Genomic DNA, 17,158 nt, shown 5'->3' on the forward strand with positions numbered 1-17,158 from the left:
AAGAGAATTTGTCTATCTTTAGGATGCCTGACATTTTCTGTTTTATCCACCTGCATATGCAGGAATACAAATCTTGCACACAGTTTTAAAAAAATTCTACAAATGAAGCAAATTAAATGGTCACCACGAAGCTCAGGAGTGAACACCAGCCCCGGAGAAGAGGCAAGTAACAGTCCTCTCTGGCTTCAGAGTCAGCAACATGAACAACCCTAAATCAAGGACAGACATCATGGGGCAGCAGGAGATTCTTTATAGCAACATAAATAGATAAAAGCTTCTGTTCAATAACACAGGAATTGGCCGGGGCAGCTGGATAATGGTTTGGGCCTGCAACGTTAATGGGGCTCCTTGTAAACTTATACTTAGACAAATGCTTTGCTGGATCGAGGCCCAACATTTATCATGCCTCCCTCCAAGCGAGCCAAACTCAGTCTATTAGTTTGGCCTCTAGACGTACTGTTCTAATGTTTGTGGCGACTGATATTTCAGAGGTCTTAACTCTTTTTTCTGTTCTGAAAGGTAGAGAGATGCCTTGGCATTGGAAGCTCTCTGCAGCATGCTGAGGAGACGTAACCTTCTTACCACGCTCCTGATTGCCTTGCCATGGGCTCTTCTCCTAACCTTGTGGCACCAGTACCCAACCACCCACTACCTCAGCCTGCTGAGAAGTAAGTGTGAGAGTTCTGCTGTCAGCGTGCTGGTGGTTGTGATGATTGCTGTGTGAGCCCTTGGTAGGACATGCTCTCTCACAGGATGGGTTAAACAAAGACAAACTTGCCAGAAGGCCCTCTCAGGGTCTGCCTACAGTAGGCACACAAACCTTGCACTTAAACACGCACCTTAGGCTGGCGCTGGGGAGAGGATGCTGATGTGCTGAGCACTGACTCCAGACAGATGTGTGCCCAGCACTCCCTGGAGAGGAGACAGGCCGGCAGTGATCAGTTCTCTAACATCTTTCTTCTTCTCCCTTCCTTTCTTCCTTCCTTTTGTCCCAGAAGAGACAGATGAGAACGTGACCTCTAAAGCTCTCCTCAATGGTACATCTGCACTGAGAGAAGAAGGCCTCCCATCATGCATTCGGCAGCAGCAAAGCATAGGGGCAATGCCTAAAGTCATCCAGAATTATGTGTACTCCAGGCCTCCCCCATGGTCAGACACCCTGCCGACCATCTTCGTTATCACCCCTACCTACACCCGGCCAGTGCAAAAAGCTGAGCTGACCCGTCTGGCCAACACCTTCCTACACGTACAGAACCTGCACTGGGTGGTGGTGGAGGACTCGCCCCGCAGGACCAACCTGGTATCCAACCTGCTGGAGAAGGCAGGGCTCAACTTCACCCACCTCAACGTGGAGACGCCCAAAAGTCTGAAGCTGGGCCTGTCCTGGATCCCATCCCACACCCCAAGGGGGACACTGCAGAGGAACCTGGGACTGCACTGGCTAAGGGACAGCTTCAGCAACACCACACCACCTGAAGGGGTAGTGTATTTTGCCGATGATGATAATACCTACAGCCTGGAGCTATTTGAAGAGGTAAGAGCTGTAAAATTACCTGGGACAGAAAAGCAGGATACAGCTGCAAAGCCTCTTAAGGCCAGGTGCACTTGCAGAGACCTCTGAGACAGAGCTATCATGTGGACTTTTAGCATCAACTGGGAGACAAAGGCTCTGGCATGCTGCCTTGAGTTCTCCTCACCCACCCTGCGCTCGGTGGGAGCTGGGTATAGGGCAGATGCAAAGCAATAGTTATGCAAACCCAGTAGACATGCTTTAAAGGGCTGAAAGAGCAAAGATCTGCCATGATGCAGACTGCAGCTACACACACACCCCCCCGTTGCACCAGTTAGAGCCTCTTTTGTCAGGGACCAGAGGATATACACTCCAGAATTTGTACCTCTCCTCAGGGAGAGCTGACCTGATTTAAATAAGCATTGAAACCAAACTTCTGACAAAGCACAAATCTGCACTGATGTAGAGGTGTGATGGGTAGGAGATGTGGAAAAGTTGACTGACTTTCTAATCCACCTTTTCTCCTTGGCTGTCCTTCTGTATTCCTGAGTTCCAGCCACCACAGCCTGTGCCCCTGGGATCAGAGAAGCCTGCCCAGACTTCAGCTGGAAACCTGGCTTTTGTGAGATGCTAAGTCTATTGTAAACTTCCAAAATTCATTAAACACCCTTGGCACCAATTTAAACCAAACTGTACTACACCACGTGAAATACAGTGTTATGCATCAGAACACCTTTCCAGTTTTCAGAATTTTTTAGATCTCTGCTAAGATCATCCTTTCTCACTTCTTTGCAGGTCCTTTCTGACAATTCCACTAAAACCCCACTGTTCTAGGCTGTAGGCCATGGATGGAAGAACAAAGCTGGGGGGAATTTGTAATAATTGAGGACAAAGATGCATCAGTCAGGGAGGGAGATTACTTGCATGAGGGTGACATTGTAGTGAGTGGAGTTGATAATATGGACCTAGAGGCTCGGTAGAAGTTGCGTTTGGTATTTATGAAAACAATAAAAATTTTACAAAAAATGGTGAAAGTTCAGATGAGATCAGAAAACCAAAGATTTTCCTTGTTCTGAGGGACTGAACATGGGCACAGCAGAGCAGTGGGTTTGATGTTCAGAGAAGCACGTGCTAAAACAACCTTGTGGCTTTGCAAGCTTCAGCTCTTCAAGCGGTAGCGCAGAGGAACAAGAGCTTGGGCTGTCTGGAGCTCTGTGACGGTGTGGGAAGGCAAGCGTGGAGGAGAGGTGCCAGCGAAGGCAGACGATGGTTCACCAGTGGGTTGGGACAGACATCGTAGGGTTGAATTCTCACAACACTGTTTCCTTCTGGCATACAGATGCGCTACACAAGGAGGGTGTCAGTCTGGCCAGTGGCTTTTGTTGGAGGGCTGCGATATGAATCCCCAAAAGTGAGCCCAGCAGGGAAGGTGGTGGGCTGGAAAACCGTCTTTGACCCTAACCGGCCCTTTGCTATTGACATGGCTGGATTTGCGATCAGCATCAAGCTGATTTTGGAGAAGCCTCAGGCCAGTTTCAAGCTGGAGGGAGTTAAAGGAGGCTACCAGGAAACCAGTCTGCTGAAGGATCTAGTGACTATGGATGGGCTGGAGCCCAAAGCAGCCAACTGCACAAAGGTGAGTAGGACAAGAGACCCTGAGGATACATTCTCCTTGCTGGGTCCTGGCTGCTTTTGCAGCCTCCTGCCATGCTCCTCCACCTTCCACTGGGCCCTCCCTGTGCTGGCACTCATCTGTGCCAAACCGTGCTGGGACAGATGGGCAGACCCTGCCAAATTCTTCACAGATACAAAGCTCAGAAAGCACTGAGGAACAGTTAGTACTGTGCACTCTGTGTTAATAAAGAGCATCGGATGTACAATTTGTGCCCAGATTGTTTCTCCAAAACCCAGGAGGATTGGCAGAGGGTTGGGTCTGAGATTTCAGTCCAGACTGATCCCTCCTCCTTGCCACTTGTTTCATGGTGCCTGTGAAGTGTCTCCCATCTTCAAACCCTTTGAATCACACGCTTCAAAGAGCTTTGAGCTCTGGGTCGCTGAGGATCCCACCCGATGGATACGCTGCTTTTGGCATTTCCACAGCATCCAGAGCCCCTGAACTCTTTGTGATTCCCTCTAGGTGTTGGTCTGGCACACAAGAACTGAGAGGCCCACTCTGGTTAACGAAGGCAAGCGTGGATTTACAGACCCCAGAGTAGAGGTGTAAGCAGAGAGCCAGCTCCAGGGTGTGAGTACCCTTGTCTTTATTGGTTTTGGCAAGGTAAATAAGCTGTACCCGTTCCCTTATTTATGCTATTATTTCCTCAAAGACTGCTTATATGATTGTCTCAGTAGCTCCCTTACCATGCCACCCTTTGCACAAGAAGCAGATCCTCATCTTTACCCACATACGGTCTGCATTTCATATTCATTCATGCTTCCTTGCAGTCCACATGGAAGCTGTGGCTGCATACAGAGAGAAAAGTGGCAGAAGAGTCCTGTGGCTTCACTCAGTAATAATGACAAGCCAAATTCCTTGCACGTCTATTGCTGCTAGCTCCAAACTCTCTTTAGCGTGGGAGTTGTCCTACAGTGTGTGGAAAGAGATCACAGTCCTGCAGACGAGCTTTTCCCCTGCAGCCCTGCCACCTCTGCAGTGCTTCATGCATGCACCTTCGGCTTTTATCCTGCATGAACAACCGTGGTGTGGGTGCACAGGGAAAGACTGTTGGGATGCTGAGACCACCTCAAAACAGGAACCCGCAAAACCCAACCTACACATACTCCCACAGAGTTTGAGGGGCTCGGTACCGATGTTACCAGCTAGGAATACATCTGCTGCTGAGGAGAAATAGTGAAGGCATTAGAACTGCCTTTAGTGGTCTACAGAGCCAGCCAGGGTCAGCAGCAGGAGGGTGGATTATGGCAACCACCACAGGTGAGGGCAGGAATGTATCAGAGATCAGTGATATGTCCTTAGAAGTGGAGATTGATGAAGAACAGGCTGCAGAGGAGCTATGACCTCCTCTGCCAGCTGCCGTGCCCCTGATGCTAGTGCCCACCTTTGGCAGATTCCTAGCCCAAAACTCTGAAAAGAATAAAGGTGTCCAATTTGGGAGTACCCAGTTCTGTCTGGAATGACTCATATCTGTGGCAGAATACAGGATGCTGAATGATTTACTCCTACTTCGGAAGATATTCCACGGCTGCTTTCAGCCCTGACCTCAATATACACCTCTGCTCAGCTCTACCAGTGGAAATAAAACTGACAGCTTTTGTACAGGCAGTCATGAGTAGTTCAGCTTCTGCACTGACCTGCTGTGTACATTACTAGTAGCTGCATACAGGATTTCCACATCACCTCATCATCTCTGAGTGACAGCCATACAAAGAGTACAAAGCAATCCCAGCACCTGCACACTCAGCAGCAGATGGGAGGGACATGAGTCAGTTGCCTAAACACAGACTCCTGGGCCACCAGAGGGACCCTGGGGTAGCCTGCCTGGCCCTTCTGTAGGCCACAAACTCTGTACTATATCTTTTCATTAGTGTCTCAGATATCCTAGCAAACCTAAAATGATGCCAGACACCTATGCTTCGGCAGCAGCCCCTCTTTTAATCTGTGCTTCTGTGAAATCCACTAGCATAACGGACTCATTATACATCCCATCCATGCTGGGTCTGCAGTAGGCTAATGCTGCGGTTGCCCAAACTCAGCTCATAAGGACTCAGAATCCAGTTAACTGATCTGGAGTTACCATTTACTTTGTAAAGGATGAGCAGGCTTATAAAAACTCAGATGGATTAGACCTGCCTTGCCTGTTTGTAAGAGGAGGGGTTAACTGATCCACTACGGATGCAGAGAGGGGACGTGATGTTTTCATAAATGTGCCATTTATGTATCGGAGCTTTTGGTCTCACACTCCCTCCCTGGCCAACCACTCAGCCATCCTCCATGAGAAATGCCACACACCTGCTATGGATTCACAGAATCACAGAATCATCTCAGTTGGAAAAGACCCTGAAGCTCCTCCAGTCCAACCATTAACCTCACACTGACCATTCCCAACTCCACCAGATCCCTCAGCGCCTGGGTCAACCCGACTCTTCAACCCCTCCAGGGATGGGGACTCCCCCCCTGCCCTGGGCAGCCCATTCCAACGACCAACAACCCCTTCTGCAAAGAAATGCTTCCTAAGAGCCAGTCTGACCCTGCCCTGGCACAGCTTGAGGCCATTCCCTCTTGTCCTGGTGCTTGTTCCTTGGTTCAAGAGACTCATCCCCTCTCTCTGTAACCTCCTTTCAGAGAGAGTTATAGAACAGTCACTCGTGGGAATGGCTCCCTGTAAATGATTTGTTGTGGGAAAGGGAAGCGACCAGTCTCAGAGATCAATGCCATTCATTCAACCAGCAGGACTTGCACCCTTTATTTAGAGCCATCCTCCCTGGTGCTTTCCAGCCAGAGTGTTGGTTAGGCCAGCTCTGTAGATTTTTGAAGGAGCTTCCCACTTGCATTAGCAGTGAATTTGACCACAATCCCTTCTGCACCACCATCTGCCACGTGGGGCAGCTGCTCTGACCTGCTGAGCAGAGCGGGCAGGTGGCATCCACTCCAGGAGACACCTGTGAGGTAAATTGCTTGACTGGGCAGTCAAACAAAATCGTTAGATTTCCCCCCTTAAATTTTTTAATTGAGATCTCTGCTGATGGCTATGGTGTTTGGAGATCCTTTCTATCAAGGCTGCTGAGCTTCAGAACCTTAACAGACATGATCTATATAAGCCAGCTCTGAGGAAGAAAAGAGATAAAATTGCTCCCCTGAGGATGTTCTCTTCTTAGACACAGGAGGGAGAATATTTGTCTCCTCCTCCTGGCAATTTGTCCTTGTTGAGGATCAGATTGAGCCAGGCAAGACTCCCAGACCTCCCAGAGGCCTCTTTCCCCTTCAGTGCCTGCAGATGTGAGCCAGGCAGACGTTGCTCAATGTGGGATTTGGTGCTCTGTTGATCTCTAGTTGGACCACTTGCACGGCTGCTTGGCACGTGTGCCCACTTGGTGAATTGCCACAGACACAGCATAAAGGGACCTGCTGATCATGTGAGCTGTGTAGATCAGGCTTCAGTGGGTGCTACATAAGTGGCAGTTATTTTGTCCCAGCTGGAGTCCACTCTCTTCCTTGCCCACATTCCCACCGGCCTTAGCTGTGTCCAGCTGAACCACGGCGGTGTTTGTGAGTCTGGGAGATTAAACTATGCACCAAATCCGAGCAGATCTGCAAAGGGGGAGCCATAAGACACATCAGGGTTTTGTTTTTCACAAGGGACAACAAAAAAGAAAAAGAAGAACCCAACATTTTTAAAAAAGGGAAGTGATTTCCTTTCTGCACTAGAATTTCTGCTTTTTTTGCTGCCCTGAGAACCACTGGGCAGGACCTGAGATGTATTGGGATTGAGGATCAGGGCTTAGAGCCTTAGAGCCACAGCTACATCCTCAGCCTCTTCATGCAAAGTGGAGGAGCAGGAAGGACAAAAAGGGGGTCTCTGAGCCCATCTTCAGCTGGACAAAGGCTTTCACTTTGGAGATATTGTGAAAAATGGCTCTAAGACTGGTCTCTGAGAAACACTGTGGGGATGTGAAGAGTAGGAAGGAGAATGTGGAGGATGGGGAAAATCCTTAGGATTGTCTGTATTGCAACAGGGACCACAGAGCAACTGAAAGCTATCACAGCATATGTCCCTGCTGACTGTACTGAAACACCCTTGAAACACTGGCTTTGGCTTCTGAAAGCAGGAGATGGAAATTAATTTCTCTTCATATTTTCCTTTGTTAAATCCCTAAAAACTATCACTCAAGACTGATGTTATAAAAACCACCTATTCTTATTGCTAACGTCTATTTACAGGCATCTGAAAGAGAAGAGTTTGCTTAGGTTAGCACAGGATTCCTGCTGCCTTGTGGTATTTGGAAACAGGGAAAGAAGTTCACCTGCATTTCAGAGCATGCAGTTCACCTGCTGTTCAGAGTCTGAACGGGGATCCTCAGATCTCATCTGCCTGCTCTTTCCTTAAAAAATTATCAGAGAGGTTAAAACAATGATTTTATGAGGAGAAAAAAAAAAAATCTTTCTAAGACTTTTTCTAACTCATAGATAAAATCTCTCAGCTAAGACTCTGTAGCAAGCACAGACAGAACAAGCAGCTCTTCAGCCATGCCCCAGCCCAAAGCTGTGCATAGTTTGGTTGAGGAACCTGTTTACTGATGCGTGCCCAGTGTCTACCTGAGCCAGGGGACAGCTTTGTTGGAAATATGTCTCCTACCCTCTCCTACTGGATGTGGTACTGACACCTCTATCTCCTTCTCACCTCATCTTGTGTGTTTTGACAGAGGCAGTGGGCAGTGATTGTTCCTGAAGTTTGTCAGCAACCACAGCAGCTGCACGCCCTGCCTGTTCTGCCCAGCGTTCTGCTCCACCACCGGAGGATGATAAACACCCCCAAATGTCACCATGCCGATCAGCTCCCACTGCCCAAAAGGTGGTAACAAGCAGGGACAGAGCTGATGTGGTGCCCTGTGATCCTACAGCTCTTTACCTTTGACTTCGTGCACTGGCTCCCTTCCCCACCTGGGAGAGGAGTGCTTCCCTTCCCCTGCGGGCTCTGTGTTTTTAACCATTTGTTAAAATTTATTAGATGCAATCTCCATTCTCGGCTGTGCCAGCGTAGTTGCTGAAGTCCAGGATGGGTGCAGGTGCCTCGGAAGGTCTCTCCTGGAATATCATAAAGCCTGAGCTTCAGCACAGCTGCTGCAAGCTGCAGTGGTTCAAGGACAGGAGCTGTCACAAAAGCACAAACGCAGACCTCTTGGCCTGAGGCTGGTAGGCTCCCAAAACAGCTTTAAAACAAAGCTAGCCTGAGAGAGGCTCTCCTTCTGAAGGATGCACTCATACCTACACGGATCAGCCTTCAGTGTGGGAGAGAGAGCTTTGCTGAAGCACCTCATTTGGGGTTTGGGAATTCCAAAGGGATCTGGTGCCTACGCCTCGGCTGAGAATTTGAACTGCCCTCGCTTAAGGTTGTTTTGGAAAATACCGGCCCAGAGCCCTCTGGATAAAGTCCCTCTCTGGCTCAGGGAGATCCAGCAGGTACCGTACCTCAAAGGGCATGCCTCCATGTCTCGCTGCAGAGACCAGAAAACAGGGGCAAAGATGGGTGGACTTGGAAGTGGTGTACCTAGCCTGGAACCCTGCTGCAGCACCATCGGGTGCTTCAGTAGCCTCGAATCATGTATCCGGACTTGCTTCCTAGACCTCCAGAAGGGAAGACAAATCTCTGAGGTGGAGGTGGGTGAGAAATGCTCAGAGAAGAGGAACCCTCAGCCTGCGCTCATCTCCTGTGAGAACATCAAGGAATGTGTAGAGATACCATCAGGAAACATATCTTGAGCACATAGATGACAACTGAAATAGCAAATGTGACAAGGTTTTCCAGTTGAACTTTGAAAAGCATGTGTGGTGCTGCAAAGAGAGAGGAGGCAGTGTCATGTGGAAGGGTTTCCCTTTCCCTCAATAAAACAGGAAAACAGCCAGGTGGAAGGCAGCCCACAAAGGAGGAGGTGGCAAATGAGGACCGAAGGAAGGATGCACTGGATTAAAAGCACAAGTGTTGGAACCATGTGTGTGCGTGGGGAGTGGTGTCACTGTGACTTTTCCAGGAAGATTCCTTGAACGACCCAGAAACCCCTCTGAGCACATCTTGAAAACCATCTTCACTCAGGCCATGAGAAACAAGGCTTTAGGCATTCAAAACACGTCGAGGATTTCACAGCTGGGGGAAATTTATAAGCAGCTGAATCATCCCCCTCCAAGAAATTCTGGACTGACAGGAAACTTATTTATTCGTTGATTTATTTATACTAAAATTCTTCTCTGCCTACTCCTTGTTTAGTTTTTGTTTTTAGCTTAGATCACCTGACACATTCATGAAGAAAGAATATTTCCCCCCTCTCCCAGGAACGGTAGAGCTTGGAGTTCACGGATGAATGTCACATGTTCTGTGCTCCCCAGGGTTTCTTTAAAATGTTTTTTTAAACTGGCAAAATAATCAGAAACACAGCAAGGAGGGGAGTACAGCAAAGGGAATTACAGCTCCTTTATGCAAGAGATGTGGGTGGTACTAAGTTTCTGGCTCCCGAGCAATCATAGCAAGGTAAAAACTTATGCGAAGGAGTGCCTCACTCAGCAGATAGTCCCCATGGGATCTTGAGAAGCCTCTGTGAAAGGGGCTCATTGAAGGGTATCTGAGAGAGGGAGTTGGTCCGTGTTCCCTCAAATGGGGGATAAGCAGCCACGCATCCTACTGGAAGAGGGGGACTAAAATACAGGAGGGAGGAGAAGAGGCAGCAAACAGAGAAATGCAGCCTGCGTTTAGTGAGGTTTAGGCCAGGGCCCTTCTGGATGAACACCCCCTGCGAGCACTATAAGGCCACGCTGCCAGCCATCTCAGCATGGAGAAATACTGAATGGGACATGAAAACAGTGTCTTCTCTGTGCCCTACAAAGGTCCTTACAGAGCAAGGGTCTGGCATACTGGCACTGGATAGCATGAAGGAAGCCTGATGTCCACCAAATACTTTTCATTCTCCATTTGTCAGAGCTTTGTGTCCTGTCATCTGCAGGAGGTTACAGGCCTTGCACTCCAGTGAGCTTTGCCAATTCATCCTGCCACCAGACAGGTGGGTTCAATGCTTCCACCCATCATTAAGCCAAGATTAAGTCCCCGTCTTTGTGGTTTCAATGAATGAGCAAGAACGAGAGAATAAGAGAGTTGATTTTTGATCCTCCATTTTCGCCTCTGAGATGGGCAGGGTTTCTGCCCGTATGAACAGGAGGGGATATGGTGATAAATTCCTTGGCCTTTAATCTTGTGCAGGTCCTCTGTAGGGTTTTGGCACTGACAGTGGGTGTCTGTAGCAAAAATCTATTCCCATTGCAAAGGATACCCCCATACACATGATTTTACAGAGTTGTTCTCTCTGCATCCCTACAAGAAAGCAAAATTATTCCTGTTTTTCCCACTGGGGACCTGGATTCCAGTGATATGCGCCACACTGTCAGTTCAGTGCCAGTCGGAGTCTGCTCTCAAGACCAGCCCTATTGCACTGTCTCCATTCTTGCCTCAGCCTGGCCCTGTGGAGAAGAGTTTCTGTGAATCAAGAAATTCTGTCAGTCACTAAACTGTGCAAGACCAAGACCTCGTATGGACAGCATGGATGTACACAGCTGATGCTCCAGGCTAGCAGACATTTGGACCTGTTCAGCACAAATACCCTTTTCCCTGTAGAGCAGCCTAAGGACTTCAGGGAATGTGAATGCAGTGAATGCAATGAGGGAAGCTGCAGTTCAAGCCTGAAGTATTTAAACAAGAGAAGGCATCCCAGCGCCTGGTTTTTACTAGCATATTAGTATCTGATATTCATGTTCTCTGAGATTCATCCAATTCACCAACCAATGAATATTACTAACATTTCCTGTTGCAGAAGATACTGTTGACGAAGGAAAGAGAATGTCAAGAAAGTACTTTTTAATGGCTATTTATTTATATTGAATGGTACTAGAGCGTTATTAAATATAATGTGAATAGTACATCGTCTTGTCTTGCAGTGTAAGTGCTTACTCCTTTTCCAAGAAAACACAACAGTCTCTGTAAGGGAGAATTGTATTGGTTTTAGTGGTTCTCATTGCAAGGGTACTCACTTCAGTCTTCATCTGACCCAAATGCTACAAGAGAAGTTCAAGCAAAAACATTTCAGGGCCCTGCGAATAGTACCTACACTATGGAGATAAAGGAAGGAGATAGAAGACAGGAGAGTATGGCCTGAACTCTGTAGTCTCGTGGCATCTCTAGGTGTCATTTTGGTGACATGGTGACCATCCCCACTGAGATTGCTCTGCAAAGGTGCTGACCATAACTCCGAAGTGAGTGGTGGTCAAAACAGAGGGCAGGCAGGCAGTTCTTCGTCACGAGGGAGAGGGGAAAGGTGCCACAAGCCGTTGTAGTGAAATAGCAAGCTGCCTGGCATGACCATGCCTAAACAAGGCTGCTGCTGGTAGTGGGCAGGCCGCCTGATTTCTGTGGAGGACTGCTGGGGGACATTATTGAGGTCTGCTCTGCGGGGTGCACCGTGTCCACTCCAGCTCGGTTGGGCCAGGCAGCTCCTGCACACTGTCCTCTCTGGGAAAAGCCAGGAGAAGCTCTTCTGGCAGCAGTATTGTGGGAGAGCTGAGCACGCACACGACCAATGTGATCAAGCAATGCCCGTTTATTACAACTAAGAAAGTCCTTTTACAATGTTCTCCCGCACACGTGAGTAACATTCAGTACAAGTCCTCAAGATCGGACAGTTAACTTAGCCCGCGCTTTAAACCTTCTTATGATTGGATAAAAAGTGCCACATCAGCCTTGCCAGGCTTCCTGCCTTGGGTAACCTCCTCCTCCGTCCCAACCCCTTCAGGGGGTTGTTTGTCTCATCGAGTTTCTCCCCCCTCATTCAGGGTCACGTCCTTATCGCATTCTTGCTCGGCTGAGGCTCTTATCAGTCTTGTTAGCACACAGGATTGCTCACATGGGCATTCTCTCGCAGAAAGCCCTCTAGAATCTCAACACAGTATGATAAGACATAAGGAATCTCCAGCAAGAATGGGGTGCCACCGTCTCTCCCACTTGGTTCTGCAGGCCATGAAACCTCTCAAGAGACATTTTTCAACTTCCTTTCTCCTGGAGGAGGATCAGTTGCTTAGGACAGCATGTGATGGGAGTCAGGCAAGGGCAGCAGCTTGTGGCCCTCTGCCATACAGCCCACTGCATCTTCTGAGCAAGGGGGAGACACCCAGGAGCAGCACCAACAGGGTAGGGAAGTGCAGGTTAAGACATTACGAGGTCTAGCCTTCCTAACCAAGTGCATGCTGTTTCAGTCCTTGCTTCTGCCAGTCCCTGTAAGCTACAACTCACTGGGAAAAATGCATGAACTCACACTGGGGCACTAGATGTCAGTGCAATGGGATTGGGTAGGGAAACACCTCTAGTCTCTTGGATGTTCCTTCTATCTGGAGGAGAACGAGTGGGTCTGTTTGACAGGAGACCACTGCTGGCTAATCCACAAGCCTGGGAGAAGCTAGTAGACCCAGGTCCTGTTTCTAATGCTCTCACTGATTTACTCTGTCATTTGGACAAGGTACGTGTCATCAGCCCTCTGGGTTTTTCACAAGGGACCCACCTCCCAGAAACGTGGAAGCACTTTTAAGACTCTTTTGAGGAAGCATTACTAAAAATTTAGCATACTAGAGTACAAGCCAAATCCATATCAGTGTAATAAAAAAATCACTTTCACAAAGGTGTTGCTTAGAGTGCACTGTGAAGTTTACAAGCCAAGATTCTGCAACAGGCTGAGAAAAAACTGCTGTAGCCAAAGGTACCTGAAATGTCCACCGCACTCGAAAACACAGTCAATCCCCCTCAAAAGAAGGACAGCTCTGCTTGTAGTGGCTGAAAGCTTCTACAATGCCTGTACAAGGACTAATCCTACCTTCCTCTTCCTTTGCTAGAAACCCTGGGACCTGGGAGGGCAGAGGATAAGACATATTGACTGACACTGCTTGGTATCAAGCTGTTACACCAGCACATCATTCCTACCTTCCTTGGGCCCTGCACTGTCAAAGACAAGCTTCCCAGCCATTCTGCTGCATTTTCAACAGGGATCTAGTGCAGGCCCCAGGAGAAAAAAGCATGGAGGAGAAGGGGAAAAGAAAGCATAAGGAAGAATGAAACTTATTAAACACAGCGAGGTACTTAGTCTCTCATCATGTACAGTGCTGATTGGAGGTGAAATTGCACTTAGAGGGAGGGGACCCCCCTCCCTTGGGACAATCCAGAGGCTCTCGCACAAACTTAATTTCAAGCTCTGTTGAAGATGATGTTTGTCGGGTGGTTTGGTTTGGTTTTTGTTGTGGTTTTTTTTTTTGTATGCATTCGATTTAATTTCTCAGGCAGACATGTGAAAATGAGAAAGGCAGACCTTTGACTGTGAAGACAGCCCGGTGCCTGCTTCTTACAGATCCAGTCTCACGTTGTTTTCCTCCATCACTGCCCTCAATAAATCTGTGCGCAGGGGTTGCTAAAATGCCCGCTACCTCCCTTCCATACTTCAGTGGAGACAGTTAAATTTTTTTTTTTTTTTTTGCATTTAAGCAACGAGATTAATTTTTAATTCAAAACACACCGCAGCTTTCCACAGCTCTGTTTAAAACAGGAGCACTGTGACCTTGAAAAGGCTTGGACCTGCTGGCACCATGTTCTGATCTGTACTCTGCTCTCCAGTCTGTACTTGCTTGTGCTCGTGGTGGCTTCTGATCCACCTGTTTCAGTGGCGGTGGCTGAAAGGGAAGGAAAGGAACTGTATTTGGGTTTGGAAGGCTCCTGAGGGAGATATTCCTGGAGATTCAGTTTTCCCAGCCTGTGCAGAAACATGTGCTGTTCAGGTCCTCTGCAGACAGTTGATCTGACTAGGTGTATGTTAGTTTTCCAGTTTTGAGAGCATATATACACACAGGTAAAAATACAGATTGGTGTAAGGATGTTGCCTTTCCACCTGACCTGCTGCTTCTGCCCAGGAACTGACACAGGGTGACAATCTTTACAATAAAGCCCTGACAGCAAGGAGTTCAGCAGAACTGCCAGTGCAGAACAGTTCCAGCAGGTCTGGCTTTTCCCTGCCTCCAATACAGATGGAGGCAGACAGGCCTTGCCCAAATTGTTCCTAGATCGTGATTTCCTACTGTGACCCAAGAGAGGATCACAAGCAAAGCATAAAGCCTAAAGCAGTACCAGGCCCTAAAACAATTGCTGTCTGCAACCCCAGGTCATACCACAGAAGTCTTGGTTCCTCTGTTGTTTCAAGGTTGATGCAGAGATTAATTCTTTCCTGTCTGTGGCATTGTACTCGCTGGAGCTTTCAGCAGACCAGCAAGCATTTCTTTGTTTTATGGAGGGGAAAACAATCAGGGTGTGTTTGCTGTGGTCATGGGGGGCATGGCACAGGGAAAATGTAAACAGCAGAGACTCACGGCAGCGTGCAAGAAAAGCAATCTCTGCAGCATGGGGTGGGTTTCAATAAAGCGAGACTTTGCCCAGGCAAAAGAAATGTTAAGTACATTTTTTATTTCAAAAAACAACTTGAAATTAAATATGAAATGACAACAATTTGCATCCAGGCCTTAAGCAATCCACTTAAATTGAAGAATGGGTTGTTCTGCGCAGCAGAATGACAGAGGTCAAGTTTCTTATAGATGTGTCCCCTACATCTTAGTCCATCTCTGAAGCAAGAGCACTCTCAGATCCCCATATAAATGCTCTCCCCCATCTTTTTCCCGTGCCACCCCATTTGGAGGGCAAACAGCAGCACTTGCTTAGCCTGGTTGGGGGCCACAGGAGCTGACTGCCCAGCTGACAGCTGCACCTTGGAGCGGGACAGGAGGCTGAGCTGAGGGTGCCTGCCCCCTCTCCCAGGCACAAATTTCCTTTTCACTACTGTCCTCAGTGCAAACCCAGCCACCGACTTTTCTTTGAAGCCTTACAGGAATTTAGTGTCTGGAAGACTTCTTTTCTTCTGCCAAATTTAAATTACAATGGGAACACTTTAATAATCTCTTATACAAGCAGGCAGATGGACTGACAGTACAATCTCATAAACCCCATCTCATTAAGAAAACAGCCAGTGAACAGATGGGTGTAAAAGCCAAAATTTTTATGGGTGGTGAGGCAGGAGATCCCTCACTGTGGAGGTTACACTGCTGTAGTCCCTCAGGCTAGAGTAGCGTGTTCATCTCAGTTCACACCTCCCTGCTCAACTCAATAAGCAACTCAGTCGGGACAGCAGCTGTGGGCTAGCAAAGAAGAGCCACCGCCGCCCCTACTGTTGTCTGAAAAGGGGATTTGTCACCTGGTCTGCAATACATCAACAATCACACACTCAGGGACATTGCTTATTTATTTGAGGGTTGCACAAGCCTAGGTTGAAACAAAGATATTGACTCAACAGTAAAGTTCTACTGTTAAGCAGATATTCTTTATTAGCACCGCTGGGGTCGCCCTGGGGATTCTCCACCATAAGAGCTCCCAAGAAATAACAAGGGACATCAGTTTACATACACACAATTCATACATATTCATTAGATTTTCTGGAAAGGAGTGTCTTATGGTAATGAGTTCCCAGAATTCATTTGCATAGTACAAGCATGCATAGTGAAAATAGGGTGAGGGTCTTTGGTGGTCGAGAGATTAAATAAGTGGTCTTCTTCACAGTGTTCACTAGTTGACCTTCCTTCCAGAGAGTGCGCTGTGAAGTAAAGTCCAGGTGCCTCCTTCCTAAATCAGCAGAATTATCCTCCCTATAATAGGGTCTCTGTGTCTCTCTCGAGCCCCCCTTATCTAAGTTTTTGCATTCTAGGAGTTGCCCAAGTGTCCATTGAAGGCCTTGAGTCTGATATCAGTGATTTATGTAGGGAGCCTAATGAGCATTTTAATCTCACCTAAACAGACAAAGACACCTAAAGAAACAGTTGAGAAGTAAGAAGTCCTTGAGAAACCAATGAATCAAAACACAAGCAAAGCTTTCATACATCACAGTTCAGTCTTAATAATTGTCAGAAATTCATCTGTTTGAGGCCTTTCATGGTGCTTGGTGGTTTCCCACAAATCAAGAACACCAATGGGACTTTTTGCGCTACATTTATATACAAAACTTGCAGAATTAGTAATCTTTCAAGTCCGTCCTCTCTACGATGATTGGTTAGTAGTTTACATACAATTATAATACTGCTCACACAATACTTCTTGTGCATGCTCAGGGGAAGGGTCTTCACCTGGGCAAGAGTCTTCACAGGCTCACACAGAATCACAGAATCATGTAGGTTGGAAAAGACCTTGAAGATCCTCCAGTCCAACCATTAACCTCACACTGACCATTCCCAACTCCACCAGATCCCTCAGCGCTGGGTCAACCCGACTCTCCAACCCCTCCAGGGATGGGGACTCCCCCCCTGCCCTGGGCAGCCCATTCCAACGCCCAACAGCCCCTTCTGCAAAGAAATACTTCCTGACATCTAGTATAAACTTTCTCTGGTGCAGCTTGTGGCTATTCCCTCTTGTCCTATTGCTTACGATTTGGTTAAAGAGACTCACCCCCTCCCTGCTCTGCACCCTCCTGTCAGGGAGCTGTAGAAGGCGATGAGGTCTCCCCTCAGCCTCCTCTTCTCCAGACTAAATCCCCCCAGTTCCCTCAGCTGCTCTGCTCTTGTCCTATATCACTATTTTTAGTATTATAACGAGGGCAGTCCAGCTAAGGACACATGGACCTCGAGTTTGCCAAGTTGGCCACATGCCCTCATCGAGGCCTAATGACTCCAGGATGTCCCTGCTTAAAGAAGCTTATCTGCATGTCCACTGATTAGGGATGCCTTTGCCTTTCACATACACAAAGAACGCCTTTCTTGGCCTAAGTATAATACTGCTACGGTGTTCTAAAAGTTTAATCCCCATCATTACCCCTCTCCCCCGAGGGCCGTGACTACATCTCCCAGCATGCAGCGCGCCGAGGCGC

At 47.9% G+C, this 17,158-nt stretch overlaps 1 protein-coding gene across 2 annotated transcripts; it reads left to right on the forward strand.

Annotated features, from left to right (window-relative positions):
• The first annotated feature begins 519 nt into the window (after nt 1-519).
• Nucleotides 520-11,147, forward strand: LOC113480922 (galactosylgalactosylxylosylprotein 3-beta-glucuronosyltransferase 1-like). Of its 2 annotated transcripts, none has more exons than XM_026850129.1 (5): nt 520-668; nt 996-1,534; nt 2,850-3,146; nt 3,648-3,755; nt 7,892-11,147. In XM_026850129.1, exons 1-4 carry the CDS (start codon nt 557-559, stop codon nt 3,732-3,734), a joined length of 1,035 nt encoding a protein of 344 aa, XP_026705930.1. In that variant the 5' UTR covers nt 520-556; the 3' UTR covers nt 3,735-3,755; nt 7,892-11,147. The 2 variants fall into 2 exon arrangements, with proteins under 2 accessions (XP_026705930.1, XP_026705937.1); XM_026850136.1 differs by having other exon boundaries at nt 999-1,534.
• The last annotated feature ends 6,011 nt before the right edge of the window (nt 11,148-17,158 follow it).

The sequence above is a fragment of the Athene cunicularia genome, assembly GCF_003259725.1.
Source record: "Athene cunicularia isolate RWA chromosome 1 unlocalized genomic scaffold, athCun1 chr1_part1, whole genome shotgun sequence".
Taxonomy (NCBI): Eukaryota; Metazoa; Chordata; class Aves; order Strigiformes; family Strigidae; genus Athene; species Athene cunicularia.